The 21,383-nt window shown below is 44.6% G+C and overlaps 1 protein-coding gene across 2 annotated transcripts in view; it reads left to right on the top strand.

Annotated features, from left to right (window-relative positions):
• Positions 1-20,732, top strand: part of USP12 (ubiquitin specific peptidase 12) — a 72,336-nt gene extending 51,604 nt beyond the window's left edge. For both annotated transcript variants that reach the window (XM_049647372.1, XM_049647371.1), the window contains exons 4-8: positions 3,050-3,126; positions 3,244-3,327; positions 16,253-16,450; positions 19,169-19,247; positions 20,478-20,732. In XM_049647372.1, coding sequence (XP_049503329.1) covers positions 3,050-3,126; positions 3,244-3,327; positions 16,253-16,450; positions 19,169-19,247; positions 20,478-20,579 — 540 coding nt within the window. In that variant the 3' untranslated portion in view covers positions 20,580-20,732. The remainder of the gene's footprint in view (positions 1-3,049; positions 3,127-3,243; positions 3,328-16,252; positions 16,451-19,168; positions 19,248-20,477) is intronic.
• The last annotated feature ends 651 nt before the right edge of the window (positions 20,733-21,383 follow it).

Raw genomic sequence — 21,383 nt, 5'->3', positions numbered from 1 at the left:
GGACTATGCATTTATTTACATCTTTCTTTCTTATGGAAGAAGTCATCTTGTCGTTGTCCTCGTGTTGATCTTGTACATACTTTGTTAGCTTTACATACCTAAGTGTGGGGGTTTTTTGTTGGTGTTCTTTTGTCTTTTGTTTTGTTTTTGGTGCTAATGTAAACAGTAGTGCGGTTTCTTTCTCTTACAGCAAATAGTGATCCTTTTGATTCAACCATGAATAAAAAGATAGGCTCTTTCAGTGGAACCCTAACCAATAAAGCTGAGTGACTGTTGACTGTGGATTATGCGTTCATCTTTTTAACTATAACCAGAGCTCTGCAGGATGATCATTGTCAACAGTGTAATTTTAGTTAATGAAAGGACACAGTTGTAATAAATAAAATTCTCTTTTGTGAATCCATTTTTACTGGTGAACCTCTTTCACATCAAGCGAAAGAGGTTTAACTGAATGCTTGAATGCATTAACATCCTGTGTGGGTGTTTTTGGGTTAGAGTAAGGATTACTGTTCGTTGTTGTAGCCATTGCAGTAAGAGCTTGACTGGGCAGTGTTTGATGGCAGGAATTGGTCTCAGGACTCACCTTTATTCGATCTGAGCAACTCCACTGGTTTGAACATGAGTTGTATAGAGACACCTTACAAAGAAAAATTCTGTTGTAGCTGAATTCCAAGCTTTAGGAAATACACTGAGCGGTGTTTCAATCGGAAGAGTGAGTAGAATCAGAATTTGGCAGTTGGTTGGTGTTTGGTGTGATGAAATTTGGTCTGTGTTCGAAGACGTGTATAATTCATCCTCTTCAAGAAGACAGGAGATAGTTAAATTTGCTTAGCATGTTGGGAAATGTAGTTTTGGTGAAGCGGGCAGAGTAGATTTGGGACCCTGTGGAGGTCTTTGGGATGCTGTGGTGCCAGGCCTTGGAAGCTTATTTTGTAGACTGGGGACGATGGGGGATGAGGATTAGATGTTTTTGAAGGACAAAGTGATGTCACCCATCCTTGTTTGCTCAAATATTTATTTTATTCGCAACGGATGGCTAGTGATCCTTCCCCCCATTCTCTGCTAGGTCCTCCTGTGGCCTGCAGTCTATGTTTGCAGATAGTTTCCCAAGAATTAAAGGTATGAATTGAGAATATTTCCTCAGAATCCCAGTCATTATCTTGCAGATTCAGTAAATGGTCATCAGTACCCCATGGCCTTTATCAAACTCAGCTAGAGGGATGAAATTGAGAATTTCTGAAGGGTGAATATGTATCCTTTCTTTAGTTTTGCATAAATATTTAAGTGCCAGCTGGGCCAGGTAGAAGATGGGTAGAGGTTGGCAGAAGGTGAGTAAGACATAGAGGTCCTGATCTGCAGCTGCTCGTAGAGGAGTACAGACCGGTAACAGGTAGACAATTCCAGTCCAGTACGTTAACGGTTCAGGTAAGCACGAGAGCCCGCGCGAGTCAGAGAACAAGGAGACCTGACCTCTCCACGTAGGAGTGGGCTTCTTGGAGGAGGCAGTGTTTGTGTGGCAGGTGTTGGTAACGCGGTTGTTAATACCCCAGTTGGTTAGGAGGCTGGGTCCCTTGACAACTCTGTCTTCTGATGGTTTCTTCTTGGCCTCTTTCCTTTTCTTCTGTTTAGTCTTTAAATGTGGGTGTCCTCCAGGCTTTCACTTTGGGTGGCTTCTCACTCTGCATCGGGAGGGTCACAGTCCGTTTTCGTTTACCGCCTGTGCTGATGACTCCCCACCCACGTCTCCAGCTTAGACTGCTTCTCTGAGTCTCCCACATCCTGGGTGTGACCTGACGTTAGATCACGGGAGTCCGACAACAAGCAGACGTGTTTACAAACACTTTTGAAAGTTAAATAGTGTCCCACTCGGAGATTGCCTGGTACCAGCACGCTTGTGAACCCAAACATAGTAACTCAGATATATCCAGATGATCCAGAGCCTCCATTTATATCATAAAGATGGAAATGTAAAATGAAGACCGCCGAGGCAGCGCCTGAGAACCCGCAGACCTCATTTTGACAAACACCGGGCTCTTAAATCTTCACTCCTTTTTGGCCTGCACGTAAAGCCGCGTGTTAGCCTGTCTCTGCCACGCCACCCTTCCTCCAAAACGGAGCTGATTCTTTTTCCTTAAGCACCTCACGTCCCCTTTCCTCTCTCTCTGCCATCTTCCTTACACTGTACCTTCCTTACACGTGTACACTGTACCGTGTGTACACGGTAAAAACATACTCCTGTTGGCATAAGGACATAGTAGATGCGGCTCTAAATCCGTACAGCTACACGATGTATCACAAGTTACTGATGCCGAGCTCCTGAAACAGGTGCGCCGTTGAAGCAGGAGAGCGCTTACCCCCCGGGGGTACGGCCGTGGTGGGTGCGAGGCTCCGCCAGAGCCCTGTTGTACGCTCACCCCGGGCAGAGAGTCGCCGAAGGAAAGAGCTAGGAAAAGTGACATCCGCAGTTCTACCCTAATCCTGTTCACACGAATAAGCGCTAATTTTTTTTATCAGATGATTTGCCCATAATTCAAACAGAACCTTACGTTAGGTTTTTTTAGGGAAGGTTTAGAAAAGGTCGTCGGTGAAGATTGTAATTTGGCATTTTAGGCTATAATTATTTCCTGAATGATAAAACAACACGGGCGTCAGGCCCTTGCCAAGCATCCTCATTCCGTCTTGGCCTGTGTGTGCGTGTGTGTGTGTGTGTGTGTGTGTGTGTGTTTTAAGTATCAGTGTATATGGGCAGTTTGTTTCGTGCTTGACGATAATACCGAGATTCAGGAAAGTGATGGGATTTGACATCTTAGCCTCTGCCAGTAAGGGAATCGGTCCCAGATGTACTTTGCTGTTTAACCTGTCCACATGATGAGAGTCGTTTACTCAGTGTCCCGTTGGGTAATCCAGATCAAGGAGATTTCTTGTGAATTTGGGGGGAAAAAGAATTCTTCATATACCTACTACTAATAGAATGAATTTAATTCTATCCTTTCAGAGCAGTGATTTACTGATATTTCAAAAAATCAAAGGTAATTCCCTGTTTTTCCAGATAAGCAGCAAAGATGAAGATTTTTTAGACCTTTCTGTTGACGTGGAACAAAACACATCGATCACTCACTGCTTAAGGTAATTGTAGATGTGTTTATGTTGAAATTTAATGAATGTCTTTGGTTTAGAATATTTTGAAACAAACACACAGTTTTCCGGTATAGACAAAATAAATTTATTTTGAATTTTACGCAGGGGTTTTAGCAACACAGAAACTCTGTGCAGTGAATACAAATATTACTGTGAAGAATGTCGCAGCAAACAGGAGGCACACAAACGGTAATTTAGAGTTTTTAAACTGTTTTAGTGATTGCTCTGGCAATGGATGTTATCGATGGGCTTTTCTAGCTGAAAGGGATGTGTGAAAATTTACACTGAGTAAAACTTTTGAATGTTATCGTTGAGTAATGAAGACGCATTAACTTCTTACCAGATCAACTTCTTACCCACTCCCCACCCTCAGGCCACTTTCTACACTTGTTTAACAATCCTAAACCAGTACGGTTAAAATATTTGACTTTGAGGCTTTGCTGCCTGTGTAGCTTTTTCCTTGGTGGGGAGGGGTAGGGGGAGCTGTACCCGAGTTTCCGCTCTTCCCACATAGGATGTCGTACCTTCTCTTCTTTGGGATTCGGTATCAGGGAATGGAGTCGTCGTCATCATTCTCGTTACCTTACTTCTTACGTTGAAACAGTCTCAGAGTCAAAGAAAAGCTGTATGAACCGTACCAAGAATGCCATTTTACCCGAAATCGTTTGAAAATAAGGTCCTGGTGTGATGTCCCACGATCCTGGACACTTGAGTAGCCATTTCCTGCCAACAAGGAAGTTTTCCCATGGCCGTATTCACCCACACGGGGAAAGTCACGCTGACACGCCACTGTTCTCGTAGACCTTATTTTATTAGCGCAGATGTCCCGGTAATGTCCTCTATGGAAAAAAGGATCCAGCCCAGAAACATACATTACATTTAGTATTTGTGTCTCTTTAGTCTCTACATTTGGAACAGTTCTTTAGTCTCTTGTTGACTTTAAAAATCTTGAGAGTTTTGAAGATTGCCGATTCGTTATGTTATAGACCGCCCTCTTTGGGGTCATCTCGTGTTTTCTTAGGATTAGGTTCAGGTTATGTATTCTGGGTGGGCGTCTCCCAGAAGTGAAGCTCTCTTCTTCCCATTGTATCCTCTTAAGTGACACATGGTGTGTGGGGGTCCCTAAGACCACTCCGGACACTCACTAGAAGGACTCACAGGACTCCGTGTATGTAGTCATGCTCACAGCTGAGACTTATTACAGGGAAAGGTGACAAAGCACGTCAGCAAAGCAGAAAACCAGGTGAGCTTCCGGGAGTCCAGTCCCATGGAGTCACGTGGGCGTACTTCACTCCTGTAGCGTTGAATGTGACGTGGGAAAAGTGTTTTCTGCTAGGGAGGCTCATTATAGACTCAGTGTCCAGTGTTTTAAACCGAAGGCTAGGCGCCGTCTGCCCAGCATGTACCAAAATTCCAGACTCTATCAGAAGGAAAACAGGTGTTGAGCATAAGCCATATTGTTTGTTCAAACAATTTAGGCGTGTTGAGACACGCTTATCATTTGGGGACACTCCTCAAATCCAAATTCTCATATATTATCCAAGGATCACCCTTATAAGCAGACCTTTCTAATAAAAGTGGTTTTTTTAAGCGTTTATTTATTATTGAGAGACAGGAGGGTGACAGAGTGTGAGCAGGGGAGGGGCAGAGAGAGAGAGGGAGACACAGAATCCGAAGCAGGCTCCAGGCTCTGAGCTGTCAGCACAGAGCCCGACGCGGGGCTCGAACCCCCAAACCGCGAGATCATGACTTGAGCCGGAGTGGGACACTTAACCAACTGAGCCACCCAGGGGCCCCACAAGCAGACCTTTGTAAAGACAGTCTGAGGCCTGCTAGGTTAACCCTTTGCTGCACATCCCATTACTGGTGCTGTTACTTTTGAGCACTTGATTAAGGGGATGTCTCCCAGAGTTCTTCACTCTTACGCTATGTTTTTGCTCACGTATAATTCATAAGTATTTTGTGTGGAGGTTATTTTCAGATTGTAAATACACCCATTCCTCATCAGACTTCTAGTATTTTTCATTTTCTAAATCTCAGTTTGGACTCCAGGGTTTTTTTTGTTTGTTTGTTTTTTTCAGCGGGTTATGATCCGTTGCCATTCTTACTTTTTTTATGTGCAAACGATCCCCGATTTGGCCAGCGGGAACCCCTTCAAGCTGGTGCCTGTGTCTTTATGACATGTCCCCTCATCCTTGAGTGTTTCTTTACTTTCTGGCACCACAAGATACTCCTGGCTCATTTTCTCATTTTGTACTTGCCTTGCCCCCACTCTGGTCCAGCCATTTCTCCAGAGAGACCTGGTTCCTTTGAGGAGGAGAATGATGTTTAGAAAGCAAGACTTTGATAGAGGGGTGCTCCCTGCTATCGGGATGTTTCTGTTCTCGAGCCCCCTGGGTGAGCAGAGCTGGAGGGTGGGGGTATATGCTCACATCTATACCTGTTTATCTTGCCTGTTGATCTTTCCGTATTAAAAAACCATAAGTTCCCAATTAAATTCCCAATTTCACATCTATATCTGTGTATCTTGACTGTTGATCTTTCCGTATTGAAAAACCCTAAGTTCCCAATTAAATTCCCAATTTCACATCTCTACCTGTGTATCTTGCCTGTTGATCTTTCCATATTGAAAAGCCATGAATTCACAATTAAATCCTCAATTTCAGCCAACACCATAGGGTCCATTCTAGTTTTCTCCTTTTTCATATTTGTGGTTTCCTTCTCTGAAAGTAAAAATTGGCTCCCGTTATCTTTCTGTATTTATCTAATTGTTCAGTGACCCTGTAGGTAACCGGTCTTCTCCCTCCACCCCCACCATGCACAGAGGTCATACAGACATGCTCTTTGCTCTGCTTGGGTTTCCCCTCTCCCCTGACGGCACAGCCGTCTACCTAGTATGGCCCCACCTGACGGTTGAACTGAAATGTTCATGAAAAGAAGAACTTAGGTTTTTTAAATGATTATGTTTTTGTTTTTATTTTGGACACAGATACATTTATTAGGAAGGGAGGGGTTTTAGGTAGTGGACACAGGTAATCAAAGCAGATGACTCATTGTTCTCTTCTGTTAGTGAAGATGATTGGGGTGGGTACCTCACATAAGTTTGGGAGAGGACGTATCAGATTGATCCTGAAAGTGTAGAAGGTGTCTAAGACTGTTGGTTAAGGAAGACAGAGTCAAGGACTAAACGTAACTAAGAGGAATCCGACTCGCGAACTTCTTTGGCCACATGGAGGAAGGCGTATCTGTGAGCCTGGCTGGTCTTTGTACAGAATGACAAATAGCCGTATACGTGAGTAATTAAAGATGGTTTACAAACTCAAGCTGTTTGTTTTGCAGACATCCAGGAGATTTTAATATATCATTTAATATGAGGTTTTTTGTTAATATACATGGGGAATATATATATATATATATATATATATATATATATATATATATATATATGCTCTGTAAAGAAATTAGAAAATATAGATGAGTATACGTCAATTAAGAATCATTATGAAAGCGCTGTTAACATTTTTGTGTATCCTGGATTTTTGAAGGGTGTCTGTATGCACACATGTAATTCTGGCAATGGAATCAAATTTTTATATGCAGTTTTGTAGCTTTTTTCACTTAATAAATGACAAGCATGTCACTGAAAGTATATTTTTACATCATTCTGAAGAGGTGCTCCATAGACTTTTTGTATGGGCGTACCATAATATACCATAATCTGTGAACTGTGTTCACAGCTAAATCTAATAGCTTAGATTGTTCCCATTTTTTTTTTTTTTTTTTTTTTTTTTTTTTACTGTTACATTGCTTTGGTGAACATGCATATTTTGTATGTATATGCCCACCAACAGACACATTTTCACACAGTTTTTAGAGTATTTCTGTAGGATAAGTTGCACGTTAGTTTACGGAAAGACAGCAATATAGAAATTATCTATTTTCTACTAGGATCTAGCGTCAGCCCTTCTGATAACTTGCGTTGTAATATTGAGCAAGTCTCATTTAATCTTTTTGGGTCTCACTTGCATTAGTTGACATCTGCCAGCTCTGAAAGTCCACAGTTTGTAGTCTTGGAATAAGAGAGTAAGATTGTGTTGGATATACAGATCATAGTTCTTATTAAAGAAACAAAAACCAGTTTGACTTTAAAAGGTTTCAGTCTGGATGAAGTACAAAAACCACGGGATCATCTCAGTGGACACAGAAGAAGCATTTGAGAAAATTCAACACCCGTCCACGATAAAAAACACTCAGCAAACTAGGGATAGAAGGAACATACCTCAACATAATAAAGACCATCTATAACAAGCCCACAGCTAACAATCAGACCCAGTGGTTAAAAAAATAAGAGCTTTTTCTCTAGGATCAGGAACAAGACAAGGATGCCTAGTCTTGCCATTATTCAGCATAGTATTAGAAATCCTAGCCCGGGCAGTTAGGCAAAAAAAAAGAAAAAGAAATAAAAGGCATCCAAAAGGGAAAGGAGGAAGTCAGATTATCTCTGTTCACAGATAACGATCTTATTGACAGAAAACCCTAAAGATGAAACAACAACAAGAAAAAAAACCTTGTTAGAACTAATCAATTCAGCAGACCTGCAGATACAAAATCAACACGCAAAAATCGGTTGCATTTCTGGGCACTAACTGAACGATCCGAAAAGAAAATTAACAAAAGAATCCCATTTACAGTAGCATCAAAGGGAATAAAATACTTAGAAATGGACTTAACGATGGGGGCTAAAGACTTGTACCCTGAAAACTATAAAATGGTACTGAAAAATTAAAGAAGATATGTACAAATAAATGGAAAGATATCTTGCGTTTATGCATTGGAAGACTTAATACTGTTAAAATGGTCATACTACCTAGAAGAGTCTACAGATTCGATTCAGTTTAACCTCTATCAAAATCTCCATAGCAGTTTTTGATGAAATAGGGGGAAAAAACACCCAAGATTCATAGGAGAAATCTCGAAGGACTCTTAAAGCCAAAACAGTCTTTAAAGAAAAACAAAGCTGGAGGCCTCACACTTCCTGACTTCAAAACCTATTACAAAGCTACAGGATTAAAACGGCATGGACTGGGATAAAGACAGACCTACAGATCAATGCAAAAGAGTAGAGAGCCCAGAAATAAACCCTCACTCGCATGGTCAGGTGATCTACAAGTGCGCCAAGGCCGCACGATACAAAAATAGGGAAAGTACAGTCTCTTCACCCGATGTTTTGGGACCACTGGATATCCATGTGCAAAACCTTACCTTATACCATGTACAAAACTTAATTCAAAATGGATGAAAGGCCTAAACATACGACCTGAAACTGTAAAACTCCTAGAATAACGGAAAGCCTTCATGACCTTGGATATGGCCATGATTTCTCAAATATGACACCAAGAGGCACAAGCAACAAAGGCAAAAGTAGACAGATGGGACTCTGTCAAACTTAAAACGTACGCGTAACATAGGGAGACGATAAATGGAGTGAAAGGGCATGAATGGGAGAAAATATTTGAAAGCCAATACGTGACAAGAGGTTAATAACCCAGAATATATCAGGAACTCGTACGGCTCGGCAACAAGAACCAGGCGAAGGACTTGAGTAAACATTTCTCCAAAGAAGATAAACAAATGGCCGCCAAGCATATGAGAAGATACTCAACTAAAGCTAATCGTCGGGAAAAGGCACATCAGAACTACAGCGAGGTATCCTTCCGCACCAGTCAGGGTGGCCGTTACTGGAAAGTGAGAAAATAAGTGTGGCGACGATGTGGAGAAACTGGAGCCTCGTTCGCTATTGGGGAGACTACAAACTGGCCTAGCTCCTATGGAAAACAGCGTGGAGGTGCCTCAAAATACTGGAAATAGAGCTACCTGAGGATCTCGCGTTCCTTCTTCTAGGTGCGTATCCACAAGGATTGAAAACGGTGTCAGAAGACATGTGTGTGCTCCTGTGTTTGTTGCTGCATCGTTCACAGTAACCAACAGGAGGAAGCGGCTTAGATGTCCATCTGCAGATGAGCGGGTAAAGAAAATGTGGGATGAACGTAAAATGGGGTATCGTTCAGCCCTAACAAGGAAGGAAATCTTGTCACATAAAACATAGAGGAGTCTTGAGCGTATCATGTTAAGTAAGCCGGTCACAAAAAGGCAAATTCTGTAGGATTCGAGTGATCTGCTGCATCTAAAGTAGTGACGTTCTGAGAGACAAAATAAAATGGTGCTTGTCCGGGTCTGCGGGGAGGGAAGAAGAGGAGTTATTCAGCGGGTGTAGACTTTCAGTTTGCGAAATGAAAATCGGGCGATTTTCTCCACAGTTCTGGAGATCTGTGGCACAACTGTGTGCTTATAGGCAACACTGCCGTAGTCTCTGCTTAAAAGGGGTGAAGATGGTGAAGTTCGCACGTTTTTTACCACAGTAGAAAAATGCATGTGATTTGGCTTTCATTCGGAATCTGTTTGTATTAACGTAAAGACAGTGTCGTCTTTGCAACCAGCCGACCTTGGAACAACGTCAAAGAACGATTTCTGGAAATGGTGCCCTAAAATAAGTATTCCGCGATCAAATGAATTTGCTATATAGTAAAATTTCCTCTTCATTGTTTATTCATGCTTCATATCGTGGACTCTGAGAAGACCCACAGAACAGAAGAAATTTACCTCTTTATCTTTCATACGGAATTTGGCCGCACATTGACTCCTTTCACGTAGCACCCCTGTATAGCGCAGTCCAGGGAAAATACGAGGTTGGTAAATGTGGATGAAACAGTCCTGAGCTGTCACCCAGTGGGAGGATAAAAGCATAGGGTAGAAGCAAGGTGATGAAGCCGGGGAACTGGAACGAGAGGATTTGATGGCTAATGGCGTTGTTTTAGGTGCTGTTTTCCTGTCCTCTGGGCTGGGAGTGCCGCTTGGGATTTTAAGGAGCACTCGCCCGTCACTCCCCTCTCCCTGAGAGCGGGATCTGATGACGAGTGACAGTGGAAAGCTGAGCCAGCCTGACCGGCTCTCCACTACACACCCCTCCTCGCTCCCCTCCCTGTACTCCCTCCCCTCCCTGTACTCTCTCTCCCTTTAGGCCACATTCAGCCGAGCCCGCCTCCAGGCCCACCCCTGTCCGCGGGCGGCGTTGAGGACTCACGCAGTGCCCAGGTGACTCAGCGTCTAGTTGTTGTGGCCGCTGCCTGTCTCTGTCCACCCTGATCTAGTGGTAACTGAGGTTCTTCCTGTTCCTGAGGCCAAGTTCTTCCCTTCTGCTCGGTTTCCCTAGCTAGATGCATATCGTTTTCCTGCGTGTGCAGGTTCTAGTCACGGTTAGTATCACGTCGGGAGTAGTCAGCCCTTTCACACACACCCTGTCTCCGTCTGCTGAGACTGCCGTCACAAAACCCCATAGACTGGGCGGATTATAAATAGCAGAAATCTATCGATCCGTTCGCATTCTGGAAGCTGGCGGTCCAGAATCGAGGCACCAGCATGTCGCGTTCCGGTGAGGGCCCTCTTCGTGGTCCCCAGCAGGTGCCTTCCTGCCTGGTGGAAGGACTCCCGCAAGCCCTCTAGGGTCTTTCATAAAGACACTAATCCCATCTGTGAAGGTTCCACCCTCATGATGTAAGCACCTCCCGGAGGCCCCACCTCCTAGAACCGTCACGTCGGGTATTAGGTTTTGAACATGAGTTTTGGGGGGGACACAGGCATTCAGACCGTAGCACCCCCTCCCCCATTGGGATCCTCCTGAATCTGACCCGTGTGTCCGGTTGCCTAGGTCCTTCTGTCTTTTGACGGGTCGATGCTGTCCGGATGCGCGCCTGGTAGCATCCCCAGGTAGCGATCAGGACTCTCCCCCACTCCCCCACCCCCCGGTCGTGGCACTGGATCTGCCCTGTCCCCAGACCTGCCTTCGTTGATGACACCCACTGGAGTCAGGCTCCGTCGGGTCCAGCTCTCCTCTCAGTGCTTCCCACTCAGTCTGGTGTCTTCCTCACGCGCAGCCATAACTTCCGTTTCCCTGTCACACTCAGCCTGACCTTCCCCAGTTAGGCCTCGTTGACATGACAGTCCACGAGAAGGTGGAATTTTCTGTCTGTACGATGACGAAACTCTTCTGCGTGGTCAAGACTCCTCTGCCAACAGAATTCCATTAAGTTCTTATGTGCTTGTGCTGATGGGATGTTAAAGTTGTCTGGGGTAGAGTTTGCATATTAGTGCCCTCTGGCCCGCAGTGTGTGTGGACCTCTTTGCTCGGCTCCCGCCGTTTACACAAATGGGAAATTTTCCTTTAAAAAATGGTTTCTGGCCATTCTTGGGGAATCTGCAGACAGCAGACAGCTCTAGAATATGGAACTCGCCTTCGTGGTGCACCGCACCCCGCCTTGCCTGCAGCAGAGTGGCCGGTATTCTAGTCCGGGAGTGGCCTCAGGGCCCATTCTCCGCCACCCCCACTCCTTTGGGGCACTTTCACGCCGGCTCTTCTTCAGAGGACTCCTCTGGGGCTGGGGCTACCGCGGAAGGAAGCTTCTGGGAATTTCTTTAACCTGTGACCTATGACCGGCAGGGGGAGAAGAGAGTGTGAAAGCCCAGTCACCTCGCCACGGTCCAGAGAAATCTGCAGGGAGATTCAGAGTCCAGGCAGGGTTTCCCCGAGGGACCAAGCTGGAGCTGCTCTCTGTGGGCTTTTTCCCGAGACTGAACCCTCAGCTGGCTTCCTCCTCTTCCCTCTCGGCTTTGCTCACTCGGCCCCCAGAGCAGCGCTCTGATAAATCTCGGGCACACGACTTCTTTCGTCAGGGTCTGCTCGCTGGGTCATGGGGCCCCAGGTTGAGAAGATGTGCCCGCCACCCCTCCTGACGGCGGCTGCTGTAGGCATTGACTTTGTAACCTGGTGTATGACGAGGGCGGTACACTTTTGCTGAGAAAATAGTATCTGCGGTCCGCTCATTCCCGGTCCAGAATACTCTGATTAGGTTGGAAGGGGACGTGCTTGTTTTTCAAAATCACATCGTTGGGAAGCATCGTTTTTCTGCGGAGATCTAAAATTTCCGGAAAACTGAAGTTGGGCTGAGGACGCTTTTCTTCCGGAGGAGAAATGGGCTCTGTTAATATTTTAAAATGCTCCTTACGAATTTATGATAACTTTGTTAATTCAGGGACATAAAGGAATCTTGCCATTTTTGCAGTTACTGGTCTTTATTTACAAAGAACCTGAGGCAGAAACGTCAGCGTTTCATTTAGGAGAACTATAATATCATCGCCAAGGGAGGTTTATGTGTTGCCGGATTCAGTCTGCTAATGTTCTGTTGATTTTCACATCTTTGAGATACCGTGAGGGATATCATTGGTCTGGGATTTTCTTGTAATACCGTTGTCAGGTTTTGGTACCGGCTTTCAGCTGGCCTCAGAAATGAGTTGGTGATCATTCCCTCTTTTACGAAGAAGTTTCTGTAAGACAGGTACAGGCACACCTCATTTTATTGTGCCCTGCTTTGTTGTACTCCGCTGCGTTGTTTTTTTTTTAACATATTGAAGGCTTATGGCGTCCTTGCGTCGAGCAAGTCTACTGAGGCCCTTTTTCCAAGAGCATTTGCTCACTTTGTGTCTCTGTGTCATATTTTGGCAGTTCCCACCAAATTTCCCGCTTTCTCGGTATGGTCACATTTCGCATAATGACCCGTGCTCTCCGATGTCACTGGTGTAATGTTTGGGGGTAGCACAGACCACTCCCTCGCAAGACGGTGGGCTTCCTCGATGAGAGCTGTATGTCCTCTGAGTGCTCTACCGTCCGTTCCCCCCCCCCCCCCGCCCCCCGCCCCGGCCCCCTTTCCCTCTCCTCTGGCTGCTCTCGTCTCTGAGACACAACAAGATCGAAACTAGGCCCATTAGTAACCCTGCAGTGACCCCTCCGTGCGCCAGCGAAAGCAGAAGTCCCGCGTCTCTCGCTTTGAATCAAAAGCTAGAGATGGTGAAGCTTCGTGAGGAAGGGCGCGTCGACGGCTGAGACAGACTGAAAGCTGGGTCCTTTGTGCCAGACTCCAGCCGCGTCGCAAGTGCCGAGGGAACGTTCGTGAAGGACGTGAAGAGTGCTTTTCCAGCGCACGCACAAGTGACAGGAAAGCGAAGCGGCCTTATTTCCGACACGGAGAAAGTGTGAGTGGTCTAGACAGAAGAGCAGACCGGCCACAACATTCCCTTGAGCCAAAGTCTGACCCAGAGCGAGCCCTCAAAACTCTCCTCAACTCTCCGAAGGCGGAGAGAGGCGAGGAAGCTGCAAGAGAAAAACTGGAAGCTGCGGGGGTGGGGGCTGAGGAAAGAAGCCGTCTCCGTGACGTGGAGGTAAAAGGCGGAGCAGCCGGTGCTAATGCAGAAGCTACAGCAAGTTCTCCGGAAGGTCTGGCTAAGATCGTCCACGAAGGTGGTTGGTGTAGACAGAACAGCGGTCTGTGGAAGACGACGCGTGCCATCGAGGACTCGCACACCCAGAGGGAAGTCCGTGCCTGCCTTCGGAGCTTCAAAGGACAGGGCTCTCTTGTTAGGGGCTAACGCAGCTGGTGACCTGAAACTGATGCTCACTGGCCATCCTGAAAATGCTGGGGCCCTCCAGAATTACGCTAAATCCGCTCTGCTCTATAAATGGAACGACAAGGCCTGGATGACAGCACATCTGTTTACAGCATGGTTTACTGAATATTTGAGGCCCACCGTTGAGACCTTCTCCCCGGGGAAAAGGCAGAAAAAAAGATTCCTTTCAAGTTTTGCTCTTCATCCACTGATCATGCTGCCTGGTCACCCAAGAGCTCTGATGGAGATCGTGCCCTGAGATGAATGTTTTCGTGCCTTTTGACAAGCGTCCATTCCACAGCCCGTGGATCAAGGAGTCATTCTGACTTTCTTATTTTTTAAGAAATACCATTTCATAAAGTTGCAGGTGCCCTAGACAGTGATTCCTCTGATGGATCTGGGCAAAGTAAATTAAATCCCTCCTGAAATGGAAAGCCATTAAGAACAACGGGAAGAGGTCAAAATATCTTTTATAAGAGTTTGGCAGAAGTGGATTCCCACCCTCGGGGACGACTTTGGAGGTTGGGGACGGCAGTGGAGGCAGTCACGGCGGATGTGGTGGAAACAGCGTTGCTGGGATCTCGTGACAGGACGCGATGGGGTGAGGACTGCTGCTCACGGCTGAGCAGAGAACGTGGTTTCTCGAGATGGAATCTGCTCCTGCTGACGATGCTGTGAAGCCGGTTGAAGTGTCAGCGAAGGATTTGGAATACTACACAAACTTGGTAGTTAAAGCAGGGCACGGTTTGAAAAGACTGGTTCTAATTTTGAGGAAAGTTCTGCGGGTGAAATGCTCTCGGACGGCATCTCGTGCTATAGAGAAATCGTTCACGAGAGGAAGAGTCCGTCAGTGTGGCAGACGTGATTATCTTCTTTTAAGAAGTGCCGCAGCCACCCCAACGACCTTCATCATCACTACCCCCATCAGTCCGCAGTGAGCCGGGACCCTTCCCCAGCAAAGAGGTCATGACTCGCTGAAGGCTTAGGTGATGGGTTGCAGTTTTTCACGATGAAGTGTTTTTTAGTTAAGGTGTCTGCACTGTTTTTTCTGGACGTAATGATATCGCACATTTAATGGACACGGTATAATGTCAGCCTAACTCTTATGTGCACTGGGAGACCAAAAATTTCATTCCATTGGCTTTATTGCAATGCTGACTTTACTGTGGCGGTCTGGAACTGAACCCATACTATCTCTGTCGCATGCCTGTCTCTAGGATTTTCCCAGTTTTTCACGATCTAAAATAACTCTAGAAGTGAATGTGTTTCAGACGTCTTGTATCTGAGAGGATATGTTTAAGTTCTAGAAGTTGGGATTGCTGAGGCAAAGGCCATAAAGACTCTTACACTGTTAGCTTTCTTTCCGGGAATGAGTATCGGTTTATGTTTTTTCTCGCTAATGTTTTTCAAAGGCCAGGGTAGAATAGTAAATGTTTCCGGAATAACAAGCTGCCCACCGCATTTAAGATCTGTAGGATGCAGGTTTAGCGAGATGCCACAGGATGATTTTTGTTTTCACTTCATTAGAGGCAATGGCTTAGTAAATTTCGTTTTTTAATTAATGAAGTGTCTTGCTTCATTGAACACTTACGGAATTCAGTGCTGCAACACTTGTCAGGTATCTGTCACGTGCCAGGCATGCTGCTCGATAGAGAAAGAAAATGAAAACAAAATAAAAATGGTTTCTCCCTGGCAAGATTTTAGACCCTAGAAGAAGAGGAAGACCCGTAATCATCGTAAACATTTGATGGGGTCATAAACTGTACATGCATAGAGTGAATCTAGAAAGTGCCGATGGGGGATTGAAGAGAGGGGTTACTTGTGTGGGGGGGACAGCGTTTGAGCTGAGCCTGCAGAAGAATAGGCTGTCATTAGGAGGAGCCAGGAGTGCGGAGTCGTGTCGGGGCGAAATGACATTTAAGGGCGTAATAAAGATTATTTAGAGTGTGGAGGATAGCCGGTGTTTTACAGTAAAAAACTTAACCCTAAATTTGCGGGTCATTTTACTCTCTTTTCGAGGATACACGTAGTCCTTATTCCTAATTCGGAGTTACTTCTTATCTCTGGCAAACACCTTTCGCAGAACGGTCTTTCATGCTTTTCTCGTTGTGTCAGTCTGTTACTGAATTATATAGACTGATGGGACAGATGGATTTCAGTCTCCCCTCACATCCAAAGGAGTTAGCAGCTCTAAGGAACTGGTTTTCCTCCACCAATCATAGGCATCATGTGCAGTTTGCCTTATCATTAGGGACCTGTATTTCAGAATAAGGATTTCTTAAACAGCGGACTGATGTCGTTCATCTATTTTGAAGCCGTATTGAGTATGAATTAGATTTATGTGTTTTGTCGATGACGGGTGGGGTGGGACAGTCTTCAGATGTTCAGAATGTTGCTTTGCCAATATAAAAATAATTGGTAGAAAGATGCAAAACTGGGCAGTGCTGGGCTATTAAAACTACTAATGGTTTGTTAACGGAATCCTAAAGTTTGATAGTTCTTTTAAGGGCATGGTGTGAATGTCTTTTATGAAATTCTGTCTCCGTGTTTATTTGAATAGGATGAAAGTTAAAAAACTGCCCATGATTCTAGCTCTGCACCTGAAGAGGTTTAAGTACATGGATCAACTTCATCGATACACAAAACTGTCTTACCGGGTAGTTTTTCCTTTAGAACTTCGTCTGTTTAACACCTCTGGCGACGCAACCAATCCTGACAGAATGTACGACCTCGTCGCCGTGGTGGTTCACTGTGGAAGGTAACTGCATCCGAGGGACGAGCTGGCAAGGTTCTTGGTCTGTGGGGCGGGCGTTCAGGATGGTCCTGGCGTGGATCTTTCCGAGGCTCTTGATCCTTCCGGGTCGTCGTGTCAGGATAGGTTGATTGCAAGATGGGTGTTTCAGATACAGTGCGTTTATCATTTCCTCCTTAAACTTTGGTGTACCGAAATATTACTACATTTGGTTCCATGCCTCTGTGTTCACGTAGCTACTAGATGTGTATTGCTAGCCGTAACTTACTGCCCTGTGTTGTATTGTTTATCAGTTTGTATATGTTTCCCTTATGAGAACAGGCACTTCTTAAAACAGGAAATGATTTGTCCGTTAACAAAAGAGTAGCAACATTTAGGACGCCTGGGTGGCTCAGTGGGTTGAGCGTCTTGATTTCAGCTCGTGGGTTCAAGCCCCACATCAGGCTCTGTGCTGACAGCGCAGAGCCTGCTTAGGATCCTCTGTCTCCCTCTCTCTGCCCCTCCCCTGCTCGTTCTCTCTCTCTCTCTCTCTCTCTCTCTCTCTCTCTCTCAGAATAAATACAGATTAACAGCATTTAAAAATCTTTTTTATTTTTTATCAGATTTATCTGTAGTAAGATTTCACACGAGAGCGTAGATGGTTTACTTTGCCTGCATCCTTCAACTGTCGAGGACGCTCGTCCTTGGCAAGCCCGTGCCAGTCCAGCTATGCGTTCTCTCTCCTCAGTGGCGCGTAGATTTCTAACAGGTGCTTGCGGAATTCTTAAGTGTGACCCTTTTGGCCCGTCTCAGGCCCCCCCCCCCCCCCCCCCCGGAACCAACCTTCCTGGAGTCCTCAGCCCTGTCCCTCCCACCTCCTCTTTCCCCGGACGGGGTCTGTCCGTTCCACTGCGCCCACAGCTCTGCTTTTATGTTCTGTTTTGCCCCGAAATGTGTTTGTGGAGGGTTATCTGCTGCACTGACCGTGTCCTCGGGGCAGGAAGTGTTGGTGTCTTTCTGATCCCCACAGAAAGCAACACCCTTATGTGCACCCGATAGGCACTCACGCCCACTGCAGTGAGCGTGTTTTATGTTCAGGATGCAAATCCCTAATAAACGGCCTTCCTGGGCGCCTAGTAAGTTCATGAGCCTCAGCCCTTCCTCCTCCTATTAGTTTCTGTAACCGACTTCTGTCTGTTCTTCAAACCACCTGTTTGCCGAAGGAAAAAGCCGAGCTGCCCCATGCCTAACTTTTGTGTCCCCCACCTGCCTCCTCCCTCTCAGGCTCTGTTCCTCAGCCTTTCTGTGATTCTCTCTGCCTCTCTACCACCTTAAAAAAAGTACAAAACAAAACAAAAAATAAAATAAAATTCTTAGCCTCTTATATAAACACATGATTCTTTAGATGAACCCCCGAGAAATGGGGAAAATCCGTTTATTTTGGTTTTTATTTCAGAATTTTAGAATTAGAAGCCTTCTTAAAAAAATAGTTCTGAGGGGTTTTCGTCTGTGGGGAAAGAGCGGTCCTCTTGTTTGTGTCATTTTGTCACCTCGGGTACTCGTCTCCCCTAACCGGGTCATTGGAGTCGACACCAGGAGGCACAGAGGCTGCTTATTCCTTTATCTCTTGTTGCTACTCTTAAGATAATGTTCACATTAACAATACTTTGTGTGGAAAATTACCTCAAATTCTATACTATAACAATTACAATGGAATTATAATTTAATGAAGAATTATGTAGAAGCTTTTATAATGAATCATACTTAAACGGGGAGAAGTTGAAATCTTCACCACGTCTTTTATAAAGCAAAGGATTTATTGTTTTTGAAGAAACAGTCCCACATGCATTTTGATGAGTTTCTAGATTTCCTTATTCCAGATTTGTTTAAAATGAGACGCAGAGACCATTCTAATAATGGTGCTAAGATCTAGGTACTTAAAAATAGCACTAATAATACTAACAAAATGTCATTTGTTTTTAAAGAAGTTTATGAAGGTCAAGCTTGATTGATTTCAGAACTGTAGATTTGATAGCTTTGCTTGTTTAACTATCACTCGATACCTTTCCTCAAGAGAAAAACTTTTCCGAAGAGAGTAAGACTTAGAAAAAAATGTTTACTTGTGTTGTTCTGTAGTTTAACTCAGACTGTGACACCCCCACCCCCCTCAAAATGCTAGAAAAAAAATGTATTTACATTTTTCATAGAAGCAAATTTGAAAATTATTTTAAAAATAATAAGTTATAAAAGACAAATAATTTTAATAGCGTAACTTCATATAAATAGAATGCTGATTATATCTTTCAAAGTAGAGTGCTAATTATTTGATTTGATTTGATTTTATTTTATTTTATTTTATTTTATTTTTTTTTTTTTTTTGGGAGAGAGAGACAGAGCATGAATGGGGGAGGGGCAGAGAGAGAGGGAGACACAGAATCGGAAACAGGCGTCAGGCTCCGAGCCATCAGCCCAGAGCCTGACGCGGGGCTCGAACTCACGGACCGCGAGATCGTGACCTGGCTGAAGTCGGACGCTTAACCGACTGCGCCACCCAGGCGCCCCAGTTTTGATTTTAAAATAGAATGCCAGTTCACATCAATGTGGCTTGATATTTTGGGGAAGGATAGGTAAGGAGTATTTTTATCGGTTTCAGTTATGCTGCTTTATAGAACGTGAAATTCGGGCATAGAAGAATGATGTTAATAAACATTGTATGAAATTAACTTTTCTTTCTCTTTGTTTTAGTGGTCCCAATCGAGGACATTATATCGCAATAGTTAAGAGTCATGATTTTTGGTTGTTGTTTGATGACGACATTGTAGAAGTAAGTAGTTCCTGAATTTCTTCTTTTTCTTCAAAGTTGGGTGTGTATTTCACTCTTCTCTTTTTTCTCCCAGCCTCTCATTCATAGGACAGGTGACGAATATTAGGCAACTGTTGAGGTCTTCAGATTATCTGATTCCTACTTCTTACTCCCCAACAGGCAATCCCAATGCTTGAATGGTCAGGTAACCTTTAAAATGCTTAGGATAAAACAAAAGCTTTCGACAACAGAGCCAGCTTTAAAAAAAAAAAAAAAAAAGCTTTCATTGTTGAAAAAAAAATCTGAGGTTAAAAAGAATTATTGAGTTATACATAAAGTACACAAATCTTAAGCAACAACTTGAATTTTTATGTGAACGTGCACGCACCCGTATTTGCATGCACACGCACACACACACACACACACACACTCACACTCACACTCACACTGTAACCACTATCAAGGTCAAGTGCACTCTCAGCACCCCAGTGAGCCTCCTTTATCCTCTTTCCGGTCCGTCCTCACAGCTTTCCTCCCTTCTCCCCACCATCCCCTTCACCGGCTCCTGGCTCTCTTGAGGCTTATCATTCTCATTATTGTTTTGCCTCTGTTTGAATATAAATGGACTCATTCAGTATGCCTTCTTTTGTGTCCGCCCTTTTCCGCTCATCCTTGTATCTAGCAGTTTATTCGTGTTGCCAATAGTAGGGTTTTCTTTTTTATTGTAATTGCCCGTTGTCAGAACAGAACGAGTTAGAAGCTTGCCTTTTTGCCCCTTACTGAAATAAAACTGCCTCCACGACCCTGGTGTAAGTCTTTTGCTAGACACGCGCACTCATTTTTCCTGGGTGTGTTAGGTGGGACCATCTGAAATTGCCATTTTCGTAGGTCACGAATGGTTGGGAATTCGTGGTTTCTTACAGTCCAGGTAGAAATTCTGTTCCCTAGGAATAGGATTGCTGGATCAAAGGGTAGTTTGCGTGTTCAGCTTTAGAAGACAATGTGACACATTTCCCCAAAGTCTCCGAATCGTTTTACATTCCTACGAGCTGTGTCTGAGAGTCCTGTTTGCTTCACGTTCTTGCCAGTACTTGGCATCATCAGCCCTTTTAACTTAAGCTGTTCTTACTGTGCAGAGCTGTTTTATAGCCCCGATGAAAGACACGGTTCTAAGAAATGTGGAAGGTTTTATTGGATTGAAGCAGTTCCCAGAGCTCACTTTCGTACTAATGTTTACATTTTGCCCCGCAGAAAATTGATGCGCAAGCTATTGAAGAATTCTACGGGTTGACATCAGATATCTCAAAGAACTCTGAGTCTGGTTACATCCTTTTCTATCAGTCTCGGGACTGAGGGGGACCGTGATGAAGAGATACTTTCTGCCTCATTTCTTCTCTGGTTACTTTGCAAAGGATCAAGCACTGATGTTTCAAGAAAAGAGAAATGCAGGAAGCTCAGGGGGCAGTAGCACACTTTGCACACAATAAAGCAAAGACTGTGGATTCACACGCTCTTCCTATCCTGGTAGTTGATTTATTTGCTCAGGTATCATGCCGTCCGTGCAGTTCCACACAAGGAAGTGAGATCAGAGATAGCAGCTCCTCTCGGGAAACGGCCTTCCAGTAATTGACATGCATTTTCTCTTTATTCGTCGCACCAGTAATGGTTTGAACTCCTTGGGGGTGCAGGAGAAAGAGTGGGAATCTGTGCTAGGTTGTAGCGATCGTTTCGGGAGGTGATACTGAACGCACCGCGTCAATTTGCCCGTGTCGAATACACACACACAGAAGGAACATCCGGTGGTCTTTTCAGGCGTAAACCAGAACTACATTTGGGCCCAACACTTGCAGTTGCCTTTCTGATGTAAGAACGAACAGATGACTAGAATCCGGTGTCAGGAAGACAAATATGTTTTGCTTCTCTGAAGAAGCTTATAATAATATACAGTATATGTATATGTAGGGAACAACTGGTCAAAAGTGGCTTTTTGTTTCCCCAAGGGGAAAGACTGGCTTTGTAATTATAAGTTTTTTTCTTATTTATTTTACTTAAAACTGGTAGAGTCTAAGTATTGTATGAAGTGCCCATGATTCTGTCAGTAAGTTTGAGCTTATTTTTATTAGTTTTTGTCAATTGAACTCGTCCTTTTGTTTGTTT

Source organism: Panthera uncia (assembly GCF_023721935.1).
Source record: "Panthera uncia isolate 11264 chromosome A1 unlocalized genomic scaffold, Puncia_PCG_1.0 HiC_scaffold_16, whole genome shotgun sequence".
Lineage (NCBI taxonomy): Eukaryota > Metazoa > Chordata > Mammalia > Carnivora > Felidae > Panthera > Panthera uncia.
Note: the sequence above shows the minus strand (reverse complement) of the source record. Positions and strands in the feature narration are given on the sequence as shown.